Source organism: Nycticebus coucang, chromosome 10 (genome assembly GCF_027406575.1).
Source record: "Nycticebus coucang isolate mNycCou1 chromosome 10, mNycCou1.pri, whole genome shotgun sequence".
Taxonomy (NCBI): Eukaryota; Metazoa; Chordata; class Mammalia; order Primates; family Lorisidae; genus Nycticebus; species Nycticebus coucang.
Genome location: NC_069789.1, coordinates 54,281,995 through 54,308,185, shown reverse-complemented (window position 1 = coordinate 54,308,185; position 26,191 = coordinate 54,281,995). Strand labels below are relative to the sequence as shown.

At 49.8% G+C, this 26,191-nt stretch overlaps 1 protein-coding gene across 1 annotated transcript in view; it reads right to left on the bottom strand.

Moving 5' to 3' along the window:
• PLXNA2 (plexin A2) overlaps window positions 1-26,191 on the bottom strand; it is a 217,915-nt gene that overhangs the window by 8,284 nt on the left and 183,440 nt on the right. The window contains exons 13-26 of the mRNA XM_053605381.1: window positions 25,558-25,709; window positions 19,186-19,303; window positions 17,179-17,315; window positions 16,122-16,289; window positions 15,935-16,028; window positions 11,121-11,360; window positions 10,367-10,510; window positions 9,812-10,046; window positions 8,279-8,421; window positions 7,316-7,584; window positions 5,149-5,215; window positions 4,762-4,908; window positions 3,981-4,140; window positions 3,484-3,587 (exon numbers count right to left, since the gene is read on the bottom strand). Coding sequence (XP_053461356.1) covers window positions 3,484-3,587; window positions 3,981-4,140; window positions 4,762-4,908; window positions 5,149-5,215; window positions 7,316-7,584; window positions 8,279-8,421; window positions 9,812-10,046; window positions 10,367-10,510; window positions 11,121-11,360; window positions 15,935-16,028; window positions 16,122-16,289; window positions 17,179-17,315; window positions 19,186-19,303; window positions 25,558-25,709 — 2,178 coding nt within the window. The remainder of the gene's footprint in view (window positions 1-3,483; window positions 3,588-3,980; window positions 4,141-4,761; window positions 4,909-5,148; window positions 5,216-7,315; window positions 7,585-8,278; window positions 8,422-9,811; window positions 10,047-10,366; window positions 10,511-11,120; window positions 11,361-15,934; window positions 16,029-16,121; window positions 16,290-17,178; window positions 17,316-19,185; window positions 19,304-25,557; window positions 25,710-26,191) is intronic.

The window sequence follows — 26,191 nt, the reverse complement described above, 5'->3', positions numbered from 1 at the left end:
GGTAGCTACTTGCTGCATGTGGCTATTGAGCACTCAAAATGTAGCCACTCCGGGCTGAAATGAATGCTGAGTGTCTGAGTTGAATTGTACTGTAAATGTATAATATACACTTGATTTTACTGACTTAGTATAAATAAAAGACTACAAACTATCTTAGTAATTTTTGTATTGATTACATATTGAAACGGTAATTATTTTAGATTGATTGGATTATATAAAATGTATTGTTAATATTAATCTGCTTATTTTTACTTTTTAATAGCTAGTAAAAATGTTGAAATTACACATGTGACTTGCATTACATGTCTGCCTGATGGCACTGGACTAGATGTGGCTTCCCCTCAACCTTGTGAGTTACATACAATTATTACCATTTTACAGATGAAAACATAAAAGCAGAGTCAGGCTAAGTGATATCTTCAAATTCACATCATTAGTACAATGGTAGAGCCGATATTTGTAGCCAGGTCTGTTAGGCTCTAGAGCACGTGTTCTCACTATTTATCTTAATTTGGGATTTAAATTTAGGTCACACTGGTCTGAAGCCCATTTATCCTTTTGGCTCTGTTTTCCTTCTGACCTGGATCCTGAAATGCCTGAGCTACTTTGAAGAGTTTCACCAAAGGGGCAACTACCGTTGGGGAATCAGAGAGAAAGGTGGTACCTGGTCCCATCCTCTGTGAGGGTGCCCAGGCTCAGCACCCGGCCTGTAGGGAGAGGGCTGATAAATGAAGAGCCATATTGAAGACATTTTGGGCCATTTTGATTTAAGATTACCTTCCATCCAATAAAAACAGAGAATCCCTAGAATTGCGGCGATCCAATTAAACCCTTAACGCACAGGGAATAAAACAGCTATAATAATGTTATGGGCCATAAAACATTCCTATTAAACCATTTTTTATTTTAACAATTTTTATGAACTTTATAAGTTTGATTTATAGTTGCACCAGTCATAAAACTATCTTTCTGGGTCTTAAATTGTCAGTCCTTCTCTCCCACCAAAAAAGAATTAAATGTTGGGAAGTCAAACTATAAATGAACATTAGTGCTAACGAGATTCCCTGATAGCAGGTTTTAGTGGTGGTGTTTAATTTTACCCTCCCTATAAATCTGCAGGAGCCCGGGAAGTTTTTTAACATCTCTTTGTTAATTAAGAATATGCAGATTTTCTTCTGTAGGGGCTCCAAGGACCTTTGACTCTAGGGAGGGTAACAAGAGGGCAAGGCTTTGTCTTGATGCTACAAAGCTTGGGTGCCTGGAAGATGCTAAAAGCTCCATCACTTCCCAGCTGGAGCGAGCAGCTTCCTGGACTTGTCAGCAGCTGGCACCACTGGCACTGAGACTGGGAGGCGGGAGGAGAGTCTCTCTACCTCTGTCTTTCAGGAATTCTTACAACTGACAGCCCAGAAATGATACTCTGAAAGCTTGGCAGGGGCAGGGGTTTAGACTCTCAGGGAGAAGAGATTACATTATCATTTATGGTTTCTTATCATCTCCAGGAAGATTCACAAGGTGACTCATACAATCACAGTTCAACTCAGTTCTGGGTCTAGTGATTAAACTTCTTTTGTCCATGGTTTTTGTCTCTCTTAACCACTAGGCAGTGTAAGTCTATGGTCAAAGTACTTGGCTGGGTCTGACCTTGGCTCTGCCACTTACTAGCTACATGACTTCACCTCTCTGTGCCTCAGTTGTCAATGGGGATAATATTGCCGTGAGGATTAGAGGAGTTAAAACACATAACGGCTGAGAGCAGTGCCTGGTGCTCAGTGAGCACTCAGTAAGTGTTGATTTGAGTGTTACTATTATGAACACCATCATCATCACCATCTCCCAAAGGGAAGAATAGTCACTGCTGTCCCCTGTCACTCAGGACTAAGTGTGGGAAGTGCCTTGCACTCAGTAAAAGCTCAGTAAATATTTGAGGAACGAGTGCATACATGAATGATAAATGACATCAGGGAATTGAAAGTGCTTTGTGTGATGAGCACCAGAAGAACAGAATATTCCATTCTTCTGCCTGAGCCATAGAATGGCTAGTTTAGCTATAAGCATTAGAGCAGCAGAGACAGGAGGAGAAAGGCCCTGCTCCTGCCCTTTTGAAACTTACAATTTGGGAGCATAATGCTCCTCTTCCTTATACAGCTGTAATTGGTTTATTAAAATTGTTCTGCTGGATGCGTTAAGTACTATGTGAAGTGTGTGTGTGTGTGTGTGTGTGTGTGTGTGTGTGTGTGTGTGTGTGTAGTGTGTACAGAATTATCAGGGAGTGAACACAGCTACCTTGTGTATAAGTATACATCCTGGGTACCTCACACCCTTCCAAGTCAGGGTCCTTAGGTCCATTTTACAGAGGAGGAGTCCAAAGCTCAAAGAGATTAAAGCCACATTACCAGCAAGTGGGGAACTATGGATTTAAATACAGCTTCCAAAGCCTTTCCTCTTCCCACTACCGCACACTCAGTCATTTGGGGCAGGGTCCGGGCAGGGTGTCAGTGTGGGGGGCAGACCTGCAAGGGCACTGCAGCCAGGAGATGAGCATTTCAGGGATCCCCAGTGCCCGCAGCTTCCTCTGGGCCCCTGGAGGCTCATAGTGGCCTGGTGGTTGGTAGCTCCCTGCTTGACAGCCCAGCCTGCCAGCCCCCCTGCACGCTCCCCTTTCTGAGGCAGGGACAGGGGAGGTTATTATTAATCAGACAATCCCATGGGTCTTGCAGCCTGAGGCGCTTCCTCTGGTTGGTTTAATTTCCCTTGGTGTCTCTCATTTCCAGTTTCTATTTCAGTATTTTTCCTGAATCCCAACCTGTCTACCTGTGCTTAATCTTACAGAGACCCCCAGCTGCGAGTGGTTACCATGGGAGGGAAGAGGAGGTGAGAGTAGATACCTCCTTGATCGACTGCTCTTTTGCTGGGCTTTTTATTTTTTTGACTGCTCATTCAATATAACTGCCAGTGTGTTAAGCACTCCCCCAGCTATATTTAATCAATTCCACAGAAATGTACGGGGCAGGGTTCACTATGTGCTCCATGTTATAGGTGAGAAGGAAGAAGGACAGCTTGAGTAATTTTCCCAAGGACATTAGCTACCAAGTGGCAGAATATAAGACCTGAAGACAAGTCTAACCAATTCCCCCCACGTGGCAAGTCAGAAGTGTGAGTTGTGTTTGTAAGATGCTGAACAGGAACTTTGCCATGCGCAATTTTTTCTGCAGATGTGGAGACACACAGGGTAGATATGCCCAGATCTTACTGCAGACCTTCAATCCATTTCTGTGGGCACACTCTGGGCACCTGTCATTTTTGACACATCCCCCCAGTAATCCTAATGGGCAGCCATGCCCGAGAATCGCTGCTTTTAGGCTTGGGGAGGAGGTGGAAGGGGAGAGAAGAAACTCCCATTTGGAAGACTTTCCAGGTCTTAGAGGAGGCCTCGTGGGAAGGGAGTGTTCAGGAGGTCAGGCAGGGAGGCCCTGCCCTCACCTGATAATGCATCAGTGTGTTGAGCCTCTTCCAGTCGCCCTCGATCTTGGTGGTGATGTCCTCATCTTGCAGCACGACCCGGGCTATCCGGCCCTGGCGCCACTCTGAGTGGAGGGGGGCGGGCAGGTGGCAGTGTGAGGGGAGTGGAGGCTGTGAGCCAGGGTCCCTTCGTCTTGCTTCCTCTAGGGAACTGGCACTGTCAGCCCCTCAGGCTGGTGCCATAATAGAGCTTAGAGAGCACTAGGACTCCATGGGGTCCAGGCAGTGGGCCAAGTGGGGAGACGCGTGGGCCCCCCAGGTCCATGACACCTGGGCAGGCAGTGCCCAAAGGGAGAAGCATTTCACGTGGCCCTTGCCTGGCCAGGGCTCAGTCATGCCCCCAGGAGGGCCCTGTGTAGGATAGGGTCCCCTCTTCCCACCCCTCCCATGACCTGAATGCTGCCCAGGATGTGGCTTGTCTACCCCTTGCCCTCATACTCCAAGACCAGGCTTCCTACCCAAGTCCATGTCGACTGCCCTTGGCCGCTGGGAATAGGGCACGTTCTTATACACGGCATCGAGAATCTTCTCCTTGACCTGTGTGATGGTGTCACAGTTCAACACCTTCACTGGGATCTCCGGACTATTCTCATTGTCGGGGTTGACACAGTTCAGGATCTACAGTGAGCATGACAAGAGTTGAAGGAGCAGTTTGAGAAAGAGGGTCAAGGCCTTTGCCCAAGGTTGACTTTCCTTATAGGAGAACTAGAGATGCTTCACTGGTCTGTGCCTCAGTTTCCCTCCCTTCCCTGCAGTCTGCCCAATGAGAGCCTGAGTGCTGTGTCCACCCCTTCTCCCTCAAAGAATGAGGACTCTACTTTCTAGCTCCTGGATGGTTTAGGGGAGACTTGAGGCACTCCAGGGGCCTAGAGAGGGTTCTAAATATATCAAGTGCTAGCGTCATACCTTCCCAAAGCCTCTGCATCAGGAGTCCACATACTCACATCTTTCCCACAATGCTAATTATCCCATACCTAATTATGTATTAATTAATCTCCTCTAATGTTGTCTAGGGTAAACTGAGGCATTGAGAGCTCTCATGGTCCACCAAATGAGATAGGGCTGAAGCAGCTAGGTTTGCCTGCCTTGCCCTTGGTATGCCCGGTCTGCCCTTTGGGCTTGCCCCAGACCATTCCTCAGCCTCTTCACTGGTCCCCACAACTGCCTTTGAGGTCAGGGAAGGCTATGCATCAGAAGCAGAGGACGTTGGAGGTATCCCTGAGCTTCTGGCCTCCTCACCAGGGTCTTGTACTCGATCTGCTGCCGGATGAGCTTGTCCTCGCTCAGGGAGTAGCGGGCCTCGCCTGTGATGGCGTCAATGGGGCCCTTCTCCATCTGCTGTTTGATGGCACAGTACAGCATGAACAGCGGCTCCCCGGCGCACTCCTGTGGGCATACGTGGGCAGGGAAGTGTGGGCGCTGGCCTCCTTGGGTTTGCTCATTCTCCCCCTCCCCTCTCAGAGTCGGGCTAGTGGGGAGAGAGGCTTCTTGGGCTCGCTTTGCTTTGGGGCACCCACCAGGTAGGCTCCTGCTCCTGAGAGCTGGAATCCCCATGCACCCTGGTGACGAGGATCAGAGGAGCGGCCACTACCCTGCTCTGAGTCTCCAGCTCATGCCCCTTCTCACCTTCAAGAACTTGTGCAGGAGGAAGGCAAACCAATTGGTCAGCATCTTCTCAGCTACAGACTCTGTCCTAGGGGGAGAGAAAGGATGAGGCATTCTTTCACAGAGGGGTCTTGGTGGTGGGATGTGGGCCAGAAGCCAGGAGACCTGGGTCCTAGCCCTACTCTACCAATAACTACAAGTGTGGCCTTGAGCCATGCATGGGCAGCCTCTCTCTGGGTCTCAATTTTCTTTTCTTTTTTTCTTTTTCTTTCTTTTTTTTTTGAGACAGAGTCTCTCTCATTGTATGTTGCCCTGGGTAGACTGCTGTGGCATCACAGCTCACAGCAACCTCAAACTCTTGGGCTCAAGCAATTCTCTTGCCTCAGCCTTGTGAGTAGCTAGGACTACGGGTGCCTGCCATAATGCCCAGCTATTTTTTGTTGCAGTTGTCATTGTTGTTTGGCTGGCCTGGGCCAGGTTTGAACCGGCCAGCCTGGGTGTATGTGGCCAGCGCTATAACCACTGTGCAAGGGCTCCAAGCCAGTCTCAATTTTCTTAAACCTGGAGTAGAAAGGTGGGAGCTTTCATCCCTGCTGGTTTGTGCTACTCTGAACTGCTTGAATGGCTCTGGAAAGGGGCTATTGAGAAAGGTGTTTGGTGCCCATTGTATAAAGGACCAGTTCTCCCTGCTTCCTTCTGGTCTGAGAATGATAGAGAATTTTCCTTTCCCTCTGGGATTTCTTAACGCCTGAGCACTGTTTTGCATATCTGGAAGTAACAGGTAGCCCCTCCACATACTCAGAATTCCAAACCTGACCCTGCCTTGTACTGGCTGTGTGACCTGGGACAAGTCATTTAACCTCTCTGGATTCAGTCTGCCCATCTCCAAAGAGAGACAGTGGTAATAACACCCCCACCTCCGCAGTTGTTGTCAGGGTTGAATGAGTTAATATTTATAAAGTGCTAAGAACAGTGCCTGCTACCTGCTAAGCACTCTGTAAAATTAGCTGTCATTATGCTGACACTGGGGTCCAGGATCCCAGCCCCTTAGGTAGAGAACAGGGCTGAAGTGTTTAGCCAACAGGGGATCTGATTGTGGAGGCACCACCCCTCCCTACCCTCCCCCATCTCAGGGCTACAGATCTGGGGATTTGGGAAAGAACAAAGCGGCTGTGACAGACCCTCTCTGAGGGGCATTTTAACTCCCCGCACGTGGTGTAAATTATACCCTCTGGTTGCAGTAAATCCCAGGCATTTGCCAGGGCTGCTCAGCAATCCAGGCCTGGGAGAGAGTGACAATGGCAGAAAAAATTGTAGCTTTCTCTCCTGGCTCCTCCCAACACCCTCTCCCTGCATTGTGCCTGAGATTAGCTCTAATTTAAATACAACAGTTCTTAATAAGAGTTTCTAATGCTCAGATTGGCAGGATAGGGGCTCAGTACCCATAAAACAAAGCCATTTTTCCTCCCTCCTCACCCCACGTGGGGCCCCCTGAAGCCTGAGACCTTGCTAGAAGGCTAAAAGGAGGAGTAGTGACAGAACTGGAGCACTCCATGCCCTGATGCTCAGAGGGGCCCCAGAGCTATGCTTGGCCCCTGACAGCCTCTACGGAGGATGGGCTCCAGGGATGCCAAGTTCTCCAACCCCTTCTCCTGCCATGGAAAGGGCAATGGGGTTGTGTACTGGATGCTGGTAATTCAGATCCAGGAAGCTGAGCACAGAGAGGGCAGGTCTTCCCCTCTCTAGCCCAGCGCCATTCGATAGAACCTTCTATGATAATGAAAATGTTCTCTGTCCTGCCTAATAAGGTGCATGTGGCCACTGAGCACTTGGAATGCAGCTAGAGGCTAGTGGCTGCTGGGTCAGACAGTGAAGTTCTGGAGCCACGGGGAAGAGAGACTGAGATAGGTGTTAAACAACAGAGAGGTTACGTCACTGGCCCCAAATGACAGAGCTTGCAGGAGGCAGAGATGGGCCTTCCGCTGAGATCCAAGCCTAGGAGGCCTCAAGCAATGCAGTCTCCATGGGCTGGGGGAACGGACATAAGATCCTGCCCTGGGGGCTGAAGGACACAGGCTGCTCTGCATGGATGTTGTTTCTGGAGAACAGGCCCCCTCCTGCTGCTTTTGGGGCTCTGTACCCTGTTTAGACACCTGCCACCCTCCCCATGCCCTGCCATTGGTCAGACCTCCTGAGAAGCAGCTTGGGGTGGTTCTTGTTCTCCAGGTTCTTATCAATGAGGTCTGAGAGGAGCTGCTTGAGGACGTCGGTGGCGTACTCCAGGCGGCCCTGCAGGCCGGTCATGATGAGGGAGGCCACGTTGCCCCGATCGCGCATGGAGAAACTGCGCTGCAGCTCCAGGGTGCGGATGAAGGTGAGCAGGAACACCTTGTTGTTGATGAGCTGGGCGAAGAGCTTCAGAGCCTTCTCCACATGCTGCTGCCCGTTTCCCTGCACCTGGGGTGGGGCGCCACAGGGCAACACTCTCAGAGGACAGGCTTCTGGGCTCCCACCTTAGGGTCTCACCAGGGCCTTGTGGCAACAACACCGGTGATAGGACCCTGTCCTTGAGGCCTATGCACCCCTGCCATCCCTCTTCTACCCACCCGCGATGGTGGGAATGGCTGGTTTCTGAGGTCTGCAGTCTGCTCTGACCTTTCAGTGGGCTGGGAGGGCTGGGATTTCTAGGTACCCTGGGAGGGGATGCTGCCTAGTTTTCCCAGGCACACAACAGGGAGATACTCTATCCGACTTCTTCGGTTTACTAGTCTCCCCTTAATCTCCTCTGTCCTAATTTATTACCTTTAGTAAAACAAACCAACAAATGAACAAACAAATCTCATAGAATCCTATGTCTTTCTTTAAGCCACCTTAAATCCATTTTAGAATGAGGCAGGATCTTAGTTAATTAATTCAGTCATTAATTAAAAAATGACAAACAATGAGCCTTACTCTGGAATCATACCAAAGAGCCTGGGTGCCCCCTTGGCTGTGACCTTTGTGATAGCTCCGTTGCCACGATACTGTTCAAAACTACTGGCCCCTCCTTGTACTTAAACTTACTCTGTGCTGGTGGGTCCCTCCTGGATTTCCTAGGAAGTCCCAGCCCTGTGTCCCCACTGGGTGGTAGGGCCAGGAAGGCAGGTATTACCTCCAGCTCCCGCAGGACAGGGTGGTCCTCGATGCCTGGGAACAGGACTCGCATAGCATAGGTACGATAGTCCAGGTAGGGGATTCCTGAGCGGTCCAGGTCACTGGTCAGTTCATTGATATCTGTCTGCAGCTCAGCAAAAGCTGCGAGAATAAGCAGAGAGGGGAGGCTCAGGGAGGACCCCAGTCAGGGGAAGAGAAAGCAAGAGAAGAAGTTTGTAGAGGAGGAGGGGAGGGCTTGGGGTGCAGAGACGGTGAGGATTCAGGCATGTGTCCCCAGTGGTAGGGGACACTCTTACATTGCCTTTTGTAGGTGCTGGGAAATGGTGATTTTTATATTATTTTCTCCTCTGTGCTTATCTATAATTTTGCATTTTCTTTCAACATATCACAAGACCAGTTAAAACAAAGACTAAGTATGGCTGGGCACAGTGTTCCAGCACTTTGGGGGGCTAAAGTGGGAGAATTGCTTGAGCCCAGGAGTTTGAGGCTGCAGTGAGCTATGATTGGACCACTGTACTCTAACCTGGGTGACAAAGCTAGACTCTGTCTCTAAAAAACAAAACAAAACAAAGAAAATGGAAGAACACCATGATTGGGCTATTTAGTGAAACCTTGTAGATGCTGGAAGTATTTGAGGGACAGTGGTGGAGGAGTTCAGTGCAGAGCCCTTGGGGAGCTCTGGTCGACGAACACTCAGCCGAGAGGAGAGTTTATGCAGGGAAGGGCTCCCGAGGTCTCACCTTGGTGGTAGACCTGTCTTTCTGGGGGTCTCTTCTCCCAAACTCACCAACCCTGGTGCCAGAAGTAGGCCTGGGATGCCCTCTCTTATTTCCCAGCCCCGCTCTTCCCTTTCATCCAGCAGAGGGCTTGTTTCTGATAGGATGTTTGCAGTAAAATGGGAAATGTTTTGATTTCTAATTGAGATGTTTACCCAGAGAGCCTGCCAGGTCCTCAGCCTGAGAGGACGCCAGGTACACTTGTCACCTCGAGGCTATGGTTGCCTGGGAGATGGGAGAAACACAATGTCCACTCCCACACACGTCCGGGGCCAAGGACGCCAGGGAGCTGCGGCCTTCGGAGCGCTGGCCTGTAGCAGCACGGAAGGAAAACAAACCCTGGGGGAGAAGAGGCAGGTGCCCTCCTGTATTTCCTGCTGCTGCTCTCACGTGCTGCAAAGATGGCTGTACAAAAACTAGGAGCTAGACTCTTCACTTGGGGGATCTAGAGACTGAGACAGCGGGGCCTAGAGGCTCTGCATGTTTGACATCGAGTCCCTGAGAGGGAGAGGATGATGTCTGGGTTGTGAGACAAGTCCAGGCAGATGAGGGACTAGAATGATGCCATTGGACCGCCCTCCATACAAGGGCATTCTGCACAGGACTTTGGCCTCAACAGAAATTTCTAGGAAAACTGAGGTCAAAGAGGAGTGTAAAGGCTTGGCTGGGAGCAAGGGGAGCAGTTTGCAGAGAAAACTGGGATAAAGTGGGTGAAGAAAGAGGGCCCAGGGAGTGGGGGACATGCCTCCACTCACCTTCCTTGCACTCCAGGGCCACGCGGGACTCCAGGTTGTCCATCTGCATTTGGAGCCTCTTGAGAGTGAGGTCGTTTTCGCGAGATTTGCGCTTGTAGGCAATGAGGACGATGATGACGATGATGAGCAGGAGGCTGCCACCGGCTGCGATGCTGACGATGGCTGGCAGGGTCAGCAAGCTGTCTGAGATGACACTCACCGAGCCAGGCGAGAACACCATCCCGCCCACGTGAACCTGTGCATTGTACACACACAGACGCACACGGATGCACACAGGTGTAGAGCCCCGGCATGCCAGCAAATCCTTACAAAGCAAGGGAGGACGGGACAGACCACAACCACATGGTGCAGGTTTGGATATGAAGCAACTTCCTGCCCTGCCTGCCTTTCCTCGTATCCTCAACTTCTACCCACTTTGATGTAGGATATGTTGATGAGGAGATGTGGAAGGATGAGTCAAGCAAGGGGATGGAAGAGAGAGCCTGTCTTTAGGACAGATCGCACATGCACCTCAAAGAGGGGCAGGTGTCACGAGCAGAGGGGGGGCTCACTCACCATGACCTTGTGCTGCCCCGTGAGGGCAGGAGGCTCACAGAGGAGCTGGGTCTCTGACACGGTGACAGTGCAAGGGGTCTCTCCAATCAGCACTGTGTAGTTGAGTTTGGCACCTCCAGAGGCAGGAGGGCAGAGGTTTTTGCCCTGTGGAGAATAGTCATCTTAATAGGAAGAATTGACACGTACACACAGAAGTTAATTGGCTATTTAAAAAGAGATTAAGGAGACGGGGAAGGCAGCAATGTGAAAACCAGTAAGCCAGTAAATGACTCCTCAGCAAGTCTTTTGGAGGGGACATCTATCAGACACAATCCAGAGAGAGCCAAGGGAGGAGAGTAGGAAAGGGAGGAAGAGAGTGGGGAAAAGAAGGGAAGACAAAATACTAAACAAGAGGAAAGTCAAGGACGATACTTGAGATTCCATGAAAGTACTGGCGTAACAAAACACCTGGACTGACGGTACAGTGGACTGTGACCTCCTGAAATGTGTGTGTATCTGGCTGTGGTCACAGAGTGGACAGGAAAGGAAACAGTTACTCCCAACTCCCTGGTTCCCAAAGCTCACAAGAACAAAGACAAATAAAGTATTCTTGAGAATCCCGAGTGTGAGATCCATTGCTCAGTGGGTCAGTATCTATAAACAAGCTCCTTCCATGGGGAGAAGACAGCTCTGCCAGACCCGGTCCCTAACGAGGAGAACCAGAAAGAGAGGCGGGCCGGAAGAGTGGGGCGCCATCTACCATCGTTGCCCATACCTTCAGAATGATGGGTGATCCTGGCTTTTGATCCAAGACTCCAGTAGGGCTGAGCAGTTCAAAGGTCGGGTTGGGGTAGTAGATGAACTTGGTGTCATTGTAAATCAGCAAAGATTGGACATTGTTAAAAACAAATCCAAACTCATCTGGCCGTTCCACAGTGTCTAGGCCAGGCCGGTAGTCAGTAGTCAAAGAGGGTGCCAGGCAGGTTAAGGTGGTTGTGTTCACAACTTTACACACCTAGGAGATCCAGAGTGCAGCATTCAAACCCCAAGCACCTGGTGGACAGAGCTGCCCCCGCCCTCCCACCCTCGGATTGCTGTTGCTTCTAACCATTGGGTCACTTGCTTGTCTTCACTACATGGTGAAGCCCTTGAAGGAAAGGGCAGTGAAATTGTGGGGGAGGAGGGAAGGTGCATTTTTTTTTTTTTTTTGTAGAGACAGAGTCTCACTGTACCGCCCTCGGGTAGAGTGCCGTGATGTCACACGGCTCACAGCAACCTCTAACTCTTGGGCTTACGCGATTCTCTTGCCTCAGCCTCCCGAGCAGCTGGGACTACAGGCGCCCGCCACAACACCCGGCTATGGGAAGGTGCATTTTAAGGTCACTCATTCACCAACATTGTTTGGGTATTTACTTAGTGCCAGGCCCTGCACTAGAAGTTGGGGCTATAAAGTGAAATAGTCACAGTCTGGAGGGGAAGACAAACATAACATAGCCCTGGGAGAGGGGCTGGGACACAGTTGGTGCACAATGTTTGCAGTACATTGGCAAACGTATACACGGGTGTAAAAAGTGCCGGGTTCTCTGGGAGTGTTGTCTGAGTGCATGAACCTATGTCTGAGTGTGTGAGTGTGCAAGTCCATGGCCACTCATGGAAGTTTTCTTCTGGGAGAAACAAAATTTCATTTGAAAAATGAGCCAGACTTACCTAGACAAAAAAAAAAAAAAAGACCAGGGCAGAGGGAACTTCACTGCAAAGTTTGGGGATGAGGGTGCATGGGATGTTGGAGAGAAAGGTAGGGCAGTGTAGGGTGTGTGTGTGTGTGGTGTGAAGCGGGGGGGTGGTATGGGATGAGCACTTTGCCCAGCACATAGTCTGTGTTCAGTTAACACTTACTACCCCGTTTCCCCGAAAATAAGACATCCTCCGAAAATAAGACCTACTTACAGGAAAGATAAGACGTCCCCTGAAAATAAGACCTAATGCATGGGGCGGTGCCTGTGGCTCAGTGAGTAGGGTGCCGGCCCCATATGCTGAGGGTGGCGGGTTCAAGCCCAGCCCCGGCCAAACTGCAACAAAAAAATAGCCGGGTGCTGTGGCGGGCGCCTGTAGTCCCAGCTACTCGGGAGGCTGAGGCAAGAGAATCGCTTAAGCCCAGGAGCTGGAGGTTGCTGTGAGCTGTGTGATGCCACGGCACTCTACCAAGGGCCATAAAGTGAGACTCTGTCTCTACAAAAAAAAAAAAAAAAAAGACAACGCATCTTTGGGAGCACACCTTAAAATAAGACACTGTCGATAAATTGATAAATAAACAGCCTTCCTGCATCTCTTTAAATGTTTTGCATAAGACCCTTTTCTCTCCTCTCATACAAGTCCCTCCACGACCCTGCACTGGGTAGAACTCTGATATTGACACTGAGTTCATGCTGTCCCTTTTCTCTTGGAGGACTCTGGTCTTCCAACTAGAGTCCCGGGTGGGAGGGCCCTGACATTCTCTCCCCTCGTGGTTTAGCCCTGGGGTTGTTCCAGGCAGCAGGCAGACTGAAGAAACCACTGGCTTGGAAGGCAACTCTTGTCTTCTGCCCCCTCTCTCCTGGCTCCCCCTAGGTACAGCTCAGTTTCAGTTTTGGGAGCTGCAGCATCCTGGCAAAGGCATCTCTGAGAACCTGGACCGCTGGACTGCTTGGGTATGTGCTGTCCTGGCTGGTCCTTACATGTGGGTTTGGCCAACATACACACACGGGCTTCATGTTCCAAAAACAAGACCACAAGTAAAATTGCAAAAAAGCTGACACTTGCATAGAGATTATGTCTAAAGATTATGTCAGAGCTTCATGTCCAAGTCTTAACTTTCCTTTCTGGAGAGAGTTGAAGAGTTTAAATAAAAGAGTTTGCTGCAGGGAGGTCAGTACCCATTCCCACTCTTTCTGTGGCACAATTCGGCAGCCCTCGGGAACCTAATGAGTGTCTTTCATGCTCTAATTGGGGACACTGAGGCACATGTAGAATGAAGGGTACAGTCACATGGGTGGAGCTGAGCCAGGAAGTCCCAGTCTGTGGGCTCTGCAGGGAAGAGCCCTAGCCTCAGACAGCCTCTTCAGCCCCTCCTGTCTTCCTCTCTGCATGGTCCAGTCTCCCTAGACCGGGCTCCTCTATGAATAAGCAAATCACTCCCACACCACAGGCCTCTGTGTGCTTCCTGCCTTGTGCTGCATCGGCATTTTGTCTGCCAAACATTCCTTTTGATTTTGCAGCTACACCCTGGCCTGCCTCACTACCCACTGTGGCTGCCTCCAACCCCAAAGGTGGGGAGGGTAGCCCCAGGAGGGCTGCAGGTGAGAGGGACCCAAGCAGGGCTGCAGGGGCAAAGGGCCTCTTTTCACTACTCCTGAAAGAAGAGGACTGTGTTTAGGAGCTTCCTTTCTGGAGCCAGGCCAGGTGGAAAACTGTGTTACCATATGCCTCTCGGCCTGCCAGCCCACCGACTCCAGACAGGTCCCCACTCAAGCTGGGGGCCCCCAGCTCTCCAGAGGGCAGGACTACTTCTTAATTCCTTGAAACACTGAGATCATGGTAGCTGGAACTGGGGGTGAACTGGGAAGATCCTGCCCAGAGGGGAGAGGGGACCTGGAACCTGAGGCTTCTGTTACAGGTATCAGGGGTGGTAGGGGAGTTGGGCTCAGTTCCCAGCCCAGGGCTTCCCAGGTTGACATACCTCAGTCTTTGGAAGTCAACATTATCAGTCATGTACTCACTCTCCAAAATTCTCTCTGTACTGTATTACTTAGGTCTTTTACTTTCTGTATTCTGATGCTTTGACATCTGGGGGTCTTGCTGACTGGGGAAAGAATGTCCCTCCTAGGGCCAGGCAGATCCTAGAGCTAGCAAACAACTCGCCTGTGAGCATGTGCAAACGAATCATCCCTGAGCCCATACTCCAACCACCACCTTTCACTCTATCCACTTGCCCTGGTCACCGCCAGACCAGGTACCAGACAACTAGTGACAGCTGACTGAAATTACTCACACTAGCCAATCCTAAACTTGCTGAACCTGGCACTCCTGGTGTCTGCTCCTTCTTCCTTTCCACAGAAGCCACAGTAAAGGCTCTCACCCTGCTTCTCCCTCTCCCTCGGCCTCCTGACCAGCTCCAATGCTCCCCCGTGACCTGTGGCATTGGATCCCCCTCGCTTGGAGTTTGATCATGTGTATAACAACTGTCCTCTGGCCTTGCCATGCCTGGATAATGATAAAGCCTACATTTTAAAACAAGTACCTAATTTGCTTTGGGGCTTTTCCTTGCTGTTCTTATTCTCACACCTCTTCCCCTAGGACCTGGAGTCTGACAGAAAAGAGGTGAACTGCACATTTCTAGGGGCACTTAGCTGCAGTAAGTGGAGTGGGGATGTGGGATCTTTCCCCCACGCAGCAAGATGTGCTCACTCAGCCCAAAGAGACGTGACCATGGTGGTATAGCATTTCCTGTGGCCTAGCTGTGAAAAGTCCAGATGCTTGGGACCTCGCTTGTCTCTGCCACCAGTCACTTTCATGATTGAGGGCAATCATTTATCCTTTCTAGCTTTAGTTTTCTCACCGATCTAACAAGAGGGTTGAACAAGATGATCCCAGAGAACTTTCCTAATCTAACCGTCTAGCACTGTCATTTTACGTATCTGTGTTTCTTAAGGAAGTCTTGAGAATTCTGGGGATGTGTCAGGGATAAGGGGAGAGACAGCACCCCGTCTTCCCATCTCTATCTTAGCCCAGTCAATCTGCTGAAGGTCATGGCAGCAATAATAGTAATTTTTATGAAAAATAATGGCTAAAATAGCATCTGGTGGAATATATTGAGTCATATAACAATGTTTCAAAAAATATTAGGTGAAACAGTGAGATAGATCCACTAGAACAAACTGAAAAAAAATTTACAACAACACATCACACATTTTTTTATGATGCAGAAAATTTAAATCATAAAAATCCATAGTGGAAAAAAAAATTACATGGCTCTGTAAAGTAAAACGTTCAACCTGATTATCTCAGCAACCGTGATGGATGATCTATACACAGTGACTAATGTTTACCTGGTGCCAGTCTAGTGCCAGGCAGGGGCTGGTATGTTACACATCTGCAGGGAAAGTCTGAAAGTCTGAGCATCACCATTTAAGGCTGAGGAGGGGAGCATCAGGGGGTGTTGAATGACCTGATTGTGGCTGTACTAATAGATGGCATAGTGCTGCTTCCAATCCAGACATGTCTGAATCTGGAGCCAGAATTCTTCAGCCACCCCCCAACACTGATTCTTGTAGGACCTCAAAGTGAACATGCCGTAAAGGAGGAGCCTTTTGTGCTGTATTATAAGCTCAGAAGCCAGTACTTTTATGCATTCACTATATCACCTTTTGACAAGAACTTATACTGTAATTATAAAAATCACTGTAAGGTTCAGGTATTTGGGGCAATGATTCCAGCTCAGCATCTTCAGTCAACTCTCCTTGCTAATATCCAGGTGCCCATAGCTCACCACATTGCAAAACACCCACAGGGAGATGTGCTTACCAAGGGCTGGGGCAACCAATGGTTACTCACATTGACAGATTCTTTGCCGTTAAACTTGACTCGGATCCTCGGCTCCTGAATGACATCCAGGTTGAAGCCTGTGATGGTCAAGGGTGTATGGCCGCTGGGAACGAGCAGAGGCTGGATTAGGTCAGGCTTGGGCTGCAGGGATCCTGCCACCTTGCAGCCAGATGCATTTCTCCCACCCTCTGCCTACCTGGCAATGCTCCACTCTGGCTCAATGCGCTGGACCCGAGGGTCATCTATGTACTCAAACTGCAGGTTGTTATCCACACGGGCTCGGTCGACACTCACAGAAACAGGAACTGGACCCAGCCCATTGGATGAGGGGGGTGAGACACACACGATCTCACTCATTGACCTCCTGACAGGGAGACAACACGAGGGTTGAGAAAAAAGGCACGGGCAATTACCAGCCTTGGTCTAAGGGAATGGACCCAGAGCAGTTATCCTACCCTTTTTTAATCTATGCCATGGAAAACATCCCTCATTGGTCTAGACCAGTGCCCTCTTTTTACCCGAGATCTAATCCTAGCTGCCTTAGGGAGGTAGCAAATTGGAGAAGGTGGGACAGAGAAAGGGCTTCATGAACTTTGGGGGAATTCTTCTTTCTGAATTTCTGGAATATGACTATTTAACCAGTGCCTAGAGTCTGGTCAGGTAGTTGGCAAATACTCACTGGACACCTACTTTATATAGAGGTGAACATACAGTCCTTGCCCTTGTGGAGTTTCTGATTTGAGGAGGAGATTAGCAGGTAGATACTGCTAAGCAAACTGGCTCCCATACATGCATTCTTTCAAAATTCTCTTAGGGTTCTCTAAATCTCCAAGGCTATGGGAGAAGCTATTTTTGATGTGTAAGGGATGGCCTAAGCATGAGTCTGGGCTTACAAGGATCAAGACCATGCAACCTCCATGTTTCTCACGTCACTAGAGCAGGGACTTAGTGAACACTTGATCCTAATGGTGTCAGAAGAGCTCCTAGGAACATTCTTCATCTGGTGTCATCATGGCCCTCACTTCTGATCCTTTCTAGAAGTATCTAGTTCCTCTCACCGACAACAGTATGTACTTCTCACGATGGGATATAAATGACAATGGTATATATTTCTTACAATGACTGGGATGGTGTTAGAGTTCATAATGCAGCAAATAACCTGGAGGTGATAGGGCGGCCCACGTATGAACATGCATAGGAAGGTGTTCACAGCACATGCATCAAATGCACAGGAGCCCTCAAGTTCAACTCACCCATAGAACTCGCAGGTCTGGTTGCCCAGGTGCACTGCCACACTGCTCCCAGCCCCAAGGTAATGGCCTGTGATGGTCACCATGGTCCCTCCTGACTCTGGCCCTCGGATTGGGTCGAGTGACAGCACAGAAGGGTTCTTTGGAAAGAAGCAGAGAAATGACCATGGCTAGACCTGAGGACAGCAGGAAGAGCTACCTTCAATGCCAGGAGGGGAGGTACTTTTCTTGCCCTTTTCAATCCCCAGTTCTCTCTCTGCTTATCCTGCAGCTGAGGCTCTTTCTAAGAAGAGTACCTAGGGATGTCCAAGGAAGGCAGAAGGGCCACGTATTGGAATTAATTAACTCCCTGGAGAGGCTCATGCTCATAAACACTGAAGGGAAAACAGAGGTGACATGGACTAATCTATCCATTAGTTTACAAATTGAGAGCAATTTGAAAATGTTTCTTTACCTAGAGCTTGTACTGATTTTTTAGGGCACAAACTCGATAGGGAAAAGTAAAGTGTCCTTGTCTGGGTGGGGCCACTGAGGGATAAATCCTCCACTCATGGCCCATGCAAAGGTCTTTCTGGCCCTCCCTAAGCATGGGAAGGGCCCACCAGGTCTCCTGGTGCAGAGAACATCAGTAAATCTTAGGGTGGCTTCTCTGACTCCGACCCAGAAGATGGTGCATTGCTGGATGGGACTTTCTAGTAAGCCCGCTAAATGATAAAATTAAGCCTGAAGCTTAGAGGAAATGTCTAGCCTAAAATGCATCAGGCAGCCAACCTAAATCATAAAAGAAATGCTCTGTCCAGAGGCAGTGGGGTAGAGTGGAAAGTGCATTTCACTGAGCGATGACACAAGCACAGAATTCTTGTCTGTCTCAGCCCCTCGCTGAGACCAGTTTCAGAATCTTTCTGGAGTTCCCCTTTCTCCGGTCAAGTGAGGGGGGTAGGTTAGGATATCTGTAAGGCCACTCCCAGCACTGACATTGAACAATCCTCTCCACCGCTAGTCCTTCTGTGTTTGCTTCTCACACAAGACCCCGGCTGCCCTGGGAGGAAGAGGAAGTGGGGTGGCTGCTGATAAGCTGTGGTACCCTCCAATCTGAGAGAGAAGAGTATCATGAAAAGGTAGAGATGCCAAAATGAGAAGGCAGAGGCTGGAAAACCTGAAATGAGCAGTAAAATGCTTTGGAGAGAATAGGATTTTGTGGTGTAAAGATTTTTAAAAACTCTTAGCAAGGCTGGTTTGACCCCATCTGCTAGTGTTAATGCTTTTTAATGATGTATTCAATGTGGCAATGTAGGTAAGTGTCAGAAAAGAGACTTGAGGGCCTACCAAGCCCTGTTATTGATTCAGTACGAATATAGCCCTGGAAGGCTGCAGGGCCCTAGAGCAAGTTATTGATTCAGCATGAATATAGCACCAGCCTTAGAGAAAGCCTTTGTAATCTGACTACCTGTTGCCTGAGCTTGAAGAGATGTTTTCAGGTGTGAGTAAGCATACATGTGTGCACACCCACACTGACGTGCTGAGTGATCTCAAGGTCCTGTGCATAGACACAGGTCTGTGCCAGATTTCAGTGATTTTTCTAAACTCCCACTTAAAATATCTTTGGCAGAAAACAAAGCATGCAGATAAATATAGACCCATTTAATTAGTCCCCTCAGGCTACATGGCCTCATTAGGCTGGAATTAGACCAAAAGATCATGTTGGTCGGAGTTTAGGATCCACTTTGTAAGAGAGGCCAGATTTTGCCTTGGTTAGAACTCTGACCTTTGACTCCCTGGAACTCCAAAATCTCCACAGCTTTGTTAGTCACATGCCCATCTTACCCAGGAAAGACAGACTCACAAAGCAGCAAGACCAGAAGGGCCCTTTTCTGGAGAGTCTATTTTCTCCTAGTTGATCTGCAAGAGGCCTGGGGGTGCCTGGCTTGGGAAGGGAGTGGGGGGTCTTCGTGGGAAAAGTCTGGAACAGATGCTGGGCACCTGCATCCTGGTCTCAGACTCTCTACTCACCACAAAGGTGTACTGTTGATGGGACTTGGTCATGAACTCTGGCTTACACTCGCCAATGCACAGGCGCACAGGCCCAGAGGTGGTTCCCACGAGGGCATGACCCATCTCACAGACAATCCTGAGGAAAGAGCAAACCTTCCAGTAAGAGGCTAGGCAAGAGCTGGCGTCCCTCCCCACTTGCTCGCCCAGTCATGGTGAACCACTTGGTCTTGCAACAGTGCTAGACAGACACTTTACTCACTCACCCATCTAGCTGTGTGACCTTGGGTTCAGTACTTTCCCTCTCTGGGCTTCAGTCTCATCTGTCCAGCTGGGCTGAATCATTTCTAAAGCCCTACATGCTTCTGAAATGCTATATTGCCTAATTTTGTGACCAAGCCTGTGGTCCCCTGTGCCTAGTGCAGTGCCTAGCACTGGGTAGGTACCCAGTATCGGTGCAACAAACTGAATGGTCAACAGAGAGATCTAGGGACAGCAACTTAGTTGGTGTGGTCTCCTATGTGCCAAGCCAGCACTGCAACCTCCCGCCAGGAGGGAGGGAGAGTCAGCTTGCCAACCAATCCAATTGTGCTTTGTTTCCTGCAGTGAGTTTTTAAAAGGCGGCGATAGATAATCTGGTGAGATAGTGAGAGCTCAAAAGAGGTGCTCCCCGCAGAATGGGAGGCAGTAGGTGAAGGGGTGGGGTGGAGGGACGAGTTCATCAGGCTAGCCATTGACAATGGACTCCCACTTAATCAAGGGCTGAGTGTGCGGAGCTGGTGGGTAAGGTGATGACAGGGCCTCCGGTCGGAAATCACGTCTCACGCTAATGTGAGGGCTGGAGGGAAGAGGTGTGCAGAGCTCTCTGTTACAGTCCGGATCGATACCCCCAGGGATGACTTCCCTGGAGCCTGAGAGGAGTGAACCGAGCACATTTAGATACTGGTCGCCTTAGTCACGGCAGCCTTCTGGAAGGCATGGGCAGGCGAGGACAGGGGAGGGGCTGCAGATGTCAGGTGCTTGGGGTACCTCTTGCTTGAAATTGCAGGGTCCGGGTTGGGTGGGAGAGGCCCTAACAGACTCAGCAAAAGGAACTAGGGAACAGGAAGAATTTTCCTTTCCTTCCAACACCATTTAAGAGTTCAGAGCAGACTGGTGCTCCTGGTAGGTTTGCTTAGTGGGGAGTCAGAAAAACAGACCCCCTCTCCACTAATCCCTGGCATTATTCTGGCACAGTGGGGAAGATCTGTGCTTAACCGAGCGATGCTTATCTCAATAGCTTCTCAAGGAAGGAAGGTAACTAAACTGAGATTTCATTTCGATGTAATAAAACTTGCATTAAACAAATATGCTGCATGCTCACACACACGGCACGCTGCCGATCTCCATCTCCCTCATAACCGTTAATCCCAAATAGCTACTTTCATTCCTGGCGAATATTTACTTAACATGCAATAACTGTCTTATTACGTTGAGCATATTAGATTCAACAAGGAAGCACTGAATGCGCATGGAAGACTATCCTCCCTTCCTTTTCCCTAGAAATAAAACAATTAATTATGAACCTGTGTAAACATGAGTGTGATGATCAATTAGTATTTTACACGAAACTTTCTCCTTAAACCTCATTAGCGGAGCATTCGAGAAGCTTAAGTTAAGGTATTATGTGTGGTTATTTTCACGCTGCTACCTGCATGGACTCACAATTCTCCCATCCTATTTCCCGGGCCCTGGCACCTGCTGCTGTTTCAGGCCCGTGCTGTCCTACAAACTGTGCCCTGCACTCTCAGGCGAGGCAGAGGAGAATCAGCCACCTATTGCGGGTATTGGGGGGGGAGAAGGAAAGAAGGGAACAGACACACTCTTTCCCTCTCCACTAATCAGAGCTTGTTTGTTCCTCACTCATCACCCTTGGACACTCTGCTAGAGTGATTCTTGAGAAGAAAAGGAGGAAGAAATCATCACAGGCTTTGAAGTGATGGAAAAGGGAAATACAGGAACACATGAAGGTCATGGACAGTATTGAAATGTTCTGCCTTGGGTCCTGGGGCTGTCTGGGAGAGGAGAGGCTTGGAATGGCCCTGGTTAACTGTTCCTCTGTAGCAGCGGTTCCCAACCTGTGGGTCGCGACCCCCTTGTAATAATAACAATACATCGTGGCATTAGGATGGTTGAGAACCACTGCTGTATAGAATGAACACTCGCCTGGGGCCTCTGGCACTCTGTCTTTTCTAGGACATTTTCTTGCTTGGGGTTCATATCCCAAATGATAAGCTGTGCATATTAAGCCTCTGGGAGAAGAGCAATGAATGGGAGATGGATGTTAGCTGGGTGTCCAAACCTGAGCACCTGCAGTTGACTCTGCATGCCCCCCACCTGGAAAGACATGGTGTAGGGGTCTGGGCTGGGCTGAGGGCCCAGCACTAGCCGTGGGGGCCCTTCCTTGGGCTTGCAGCTGAGCTCTCTTCTCACCTATGAAATTAGTGGGCAGAGGCCTGTGGTCAGCAGTGGAGTATAGAACAGGGTCTGGGTGGGTTGGTCTAAGAATTGGATGAGATTCCTAAGGAGATCTGGCAGCTCTATAGGAGAATTCAATTAAGTCTAGGTCTTCTTCCCTTTAATTCCTAGGACCCTATGTCTACAAGGCAGGATGGAAAGGCCTGGAGTGTATTTGTTGTAGGCATTTGTCTTCTCGAGCTCAAGGAAAGAGGGAGTTACAGGAAGAAGCCAGGGCAGCTGCTGGGAACAGAAAGGTTATATTGAGGAATGAGTGTCACACCAAAGCAGACTCCAGACCTTCGTAAGAAGAATAGCTACAGTTTACTTGCAGGGGTATCCCAGCCTTTTTTCTTTTCTGCTGTACATTGAAAAAATATTGTCTTGGGCCATGAATTAAATACACAAACACTAATGAAATCTGGTGAGCAAACAATGAAAGGGCCTGTGCATAATTTTTGAGATAGCTGACACCACAGATAACCAAAACTGCATACAGCCTGAGGGCCACAGGTTGGACACCCCTGGTACTGAGTGTAGCAGGCCCTCTACAAGGCAGGCTCTCTTGTCATCCTCAGGCTCTGCTCCACAGGGGGTCTTATTATCTCCATTTTATAGATGAAAACTAAGGTTCAGAGATGAAAGGTGACTTATCTATGACCACTTCTGGTAAGTTGCAAAGCCCTGAATCAAATCCAGGTTAGTTTGAATCCAAAGCTCATGCCTCTGACCACTTCACTCTACTGCTGCTAGATTTAATGGGATTCTCTGTGTGTATTTTGAGGAAAGGACAATCTGGATATGGTAGCAGTGACAGATGTGAGGCAGTTGGCAGGTGGTGGTAGAAAAGACGCAGCTGGGTTGCTTAGGTGGGCTCTGAGAGCGGGCCACCTGTCCTCCACCTTCTTGGTGGTAGACAATCTCAGGCAGTGGTGTGCATACCACCTCCTCTTCCAGCCCCTGTGTGTCATCAAGGTTCCTGTGGTTTGATTTCTGGGGGCCTCCTGCCTCTCCTATCTCCTCCATATGTCCCTGGTGGCTCTGGGTTCCCTATATACTATTAGGAGACAATAGCTGCAGGTGGCCACATTTTCTCCTTCTACCGTGACACTGGACCAAACAACTGTTCAGCTTAGATATTGGAACACTTGACTCCTCCTGCTTGACAGGTGCCTTCTGAAGACACATTAGTGCCACTGTTAAGCTTTCTAATGATGAGAGTTGCACATACTACAGGACATAGTTTATTGCTTTAGACATATTAAGGACCACTGCAGTGATGGTTGAGTTCATCTATTCTTACATTCTTATCTTCCAGATGAGACAGCCGAGGAACAGGGAGCAAAGTGACTTGTCCAAAGTCACCTAGTTCATCCATAGCTGAGCTAAGGCTTGACCTCCAGTCGCCTGGCTCTCAGCATCCCTGCCCCTGTACCATAACCCACCACCTCCCATAGCCTGGCATAGACAGTGCCTCGCTCCCTGGAGTATGGAGCACATGCATGTGACATCCACCTGGCCCTGGCTGAGACACAGATGGAGCAGAGGAGAGGAGGGGGACCTGAGGACCTGAGCTGAGTCTGCCCCATGCAGAGCCCCTTTCCCTCAACTGGTGTCCCATCACCCAGAAAACATCCTATGATGGAGTCATCGGCCCTCCATAGACTGCGGGGTGCTGATTGCAGGACTAAGCGGGCCCTTTAACCAACATTAACCTAATTGCTGAGTGATAGATGGCACGGCACAAGCATATGGTGAATCATTACTGTGCCTGAGAATCCTGCCCGCACCCGGGACTCTGCACTGGGCCTATTTAGCCAAATTCATCTCGCACAGACATCTGTAATGAGTGTGCCTGCTGCTCCCTGCCCGGGATGGAGGCCTTAATGATGTTAACAAACTCTGAATCCTCGAGAGTGGTAATGAGCCTGGCACGGCTGGAAACTAGGGCCACATCCAGTGAGGCGCTGGGTACGCTGCCTACCTGCTGTCTGCCCTGTGCCTGAGGACATGACAGTGCTGGTTTTCTAGGGTGACCACAGCCTTGGAAGGCACCCTTGGGGACCATTCACTTCCCCAGGCTCCTTTCATAGACTCGCTGCCAACTTCTCTCGGCACCCATGGCCCAGGGTGAATGCATTGCATTTAATTTCATAAACATAAAAGAACTAAAATTCTCTGTATCCTCATAGCACACGTTAGGCTGATGAAAGTCAGAAAGATCTGCCAAGGTCTGGGGGCTGGTCAGCAGAGGAGACAGGACTAAATTAGGCCCTCATGAGATTTTGAGGGCCAGCTGCCCAGGAATTTGCACTTCCCAGCCAAAAGCTCTTCTTCCCACCTCACTCCACCCCATCCCCCACCCTTTCCTTTGGAGTCCTTTGACATCTCACTAAGCTGGAGACTGGCCTGTGTCCAGAAGCTCAAGGCAGGTCCTAGAGGCCAAGGTGGACTTGGGGTCAGTGTGGCTGAGTGCCTAGCCCAGTCTGGCAGGGTTCTGGCTCTGTAAAGACTGTCTGGCCATGAGGACCTCTGTGGTCTATCCTGGCTCCTGCCTGACAGCTTTCACCTCCTCTTTGGCTCAGAAGCACTGCTTATGTCATCTCCTGTTTTCCCCTCCCTCATCACCTCCTTGTAGGCCCAGCCAGCCTTTCCTTCAAGACTCATTCCTTAGGGACAAGGTTATCAGTGAGGGACCAGACCTGGAGCATCGGAGGACTCAGGCCAGTTCCTTCTCCCCCCCCGCTCTGGCCAGCAGGCATCACACAGCTCTCAGAGTCTGGAACTCACCTCTTCTGACTCTGACTCTGACTCTTCTCTGGGCCAGGCCAGAACCTCAAAGCCACAAGCTGATGAGTCACAGAATTTTCAGGCCACTTGTGCCCAGGAGTCTTGCCCCATCACTGTTAGGGATGGGAAACAGCCCTAGACAAGGAGTCAGGAGGCTCAAGGTCTCATTCTGCCTTGGCCACTGTGCCCTGAGTCAACTGGGGAGAGTCACTTCACTCCTCTGAGTCCTTTGCTTTGTGAAGCAGAGATAACAACATTTACTTCTCAGGGTCTCTACCAATTAAAACTGAGATAATGGATGAGAAAGTGCTCTGTGAAGTGAAAAGTGCTGATGGAAGATAAAGAGATGTCATGCTGAAGGGCCCGCTACTGAAGGCTGGCTCTGGGGAGGTCAGAGAGAGGACCTGAGGCTGCAGCAGATGGAACTGAGGAAGGGAAGACCCTGCCCCAAAGTCCTGCTCTTCATCCTGCTCCTGGTGCCCCCTGCCGAGCTGTGTTTGAACTGGAATCAGGATGACTTGACCCAACTTTCCGTAACAAACCACGCAGGATGATCTGGCTGCTCCCTTCCCTTTCTCCTTCGGGATGTGGCAGCTCTCCTTCCACCTGCCCCCTCCAGCTTCATGCCCACCTCCTGCCCACCACCTCCACAGTGGCTGCCACTGCCAAATGCAGTCCAAATTGGAACATATGTCACTCCTGGAGCCCCGTTCGCCTGTCCGCCACTACATGCCTATTTTCTAATTTCCAGCTGACATTTCCCTTAGTGAAATAAATGAATTTGCTCCAGCGGAGGCCCTGCTCGGATTAAGCTGCTGTCAGAGCCCCATGCACCAAACAAATTGTTGCCTGCAGCGCACCATGCAGGATGCATTCCAATGGGGGCCGGGGGATAGGAGGGGCGAGCTTGTCAGGAAACTGGCTCAGTCATGCCAATGGGCAGGCAATGACTGAATGAGGGGCAGTGTCAGCTCCACAGCCCTGGTGCCAGGGGAGCCAGGGAATAGGGAATCAGACAGAGTTAGACCCTCAGAGAGCAGAGGAGGGAGAGGGTCTCCACCCTGAAACTCCATAGGGAAAGGCTGGATGGGAGGTGGGGGGACTCACTGCTCAGCGATGATGTATTCTCCAGGGAGGGGCGTGCAGGGCACTCCAGCCACCTGCACATGGTGGGCGATCTCAGAGAAGTCCAGACCTAGGTTCACACCATGGATGGTCACTCGGGTCCCTCCTTCAGGTGGGCCGGACACTGTCAAAATCTGCAGGAGGGAAAATGGCATTAGCACAACTTGGAGGGCCTCAGGAATAGGAGGGGAACTCCCTTTCCCTCCACTTTGACAGACCCCAGGAATCTGGGTGAATGGAGGATACTTTCTCCACTTTTTAGCTTATCTAGGATCTTGACATTGTCTTCTGTTTTATGCTACACCTCAGTTCTTTAAATCATTCATTCATCCACTTACTTAAAGAAAAGATCGGAAAGAGCACTGCGCTAGAGGCAGAAAATCATTGTTGGAGACTTGTCTCTGACTCACTAGTTGCCTCACTGTCATCAGCTGTGTAATCTCTCTGAACTTCTGTTCTTAGGTGTGAAGGGGCACAGTCAGCATGGCCAACCTTGCAGCGGGGAGGGAGTTCTTGGGAGCATTTTTGAAACTAGTGAACTCTGTAATTGCGACAGCGCTATTATTGCCATTCTTGTGTACTAGACCCTGTGGGGGGTACAGTGATGAATACACAG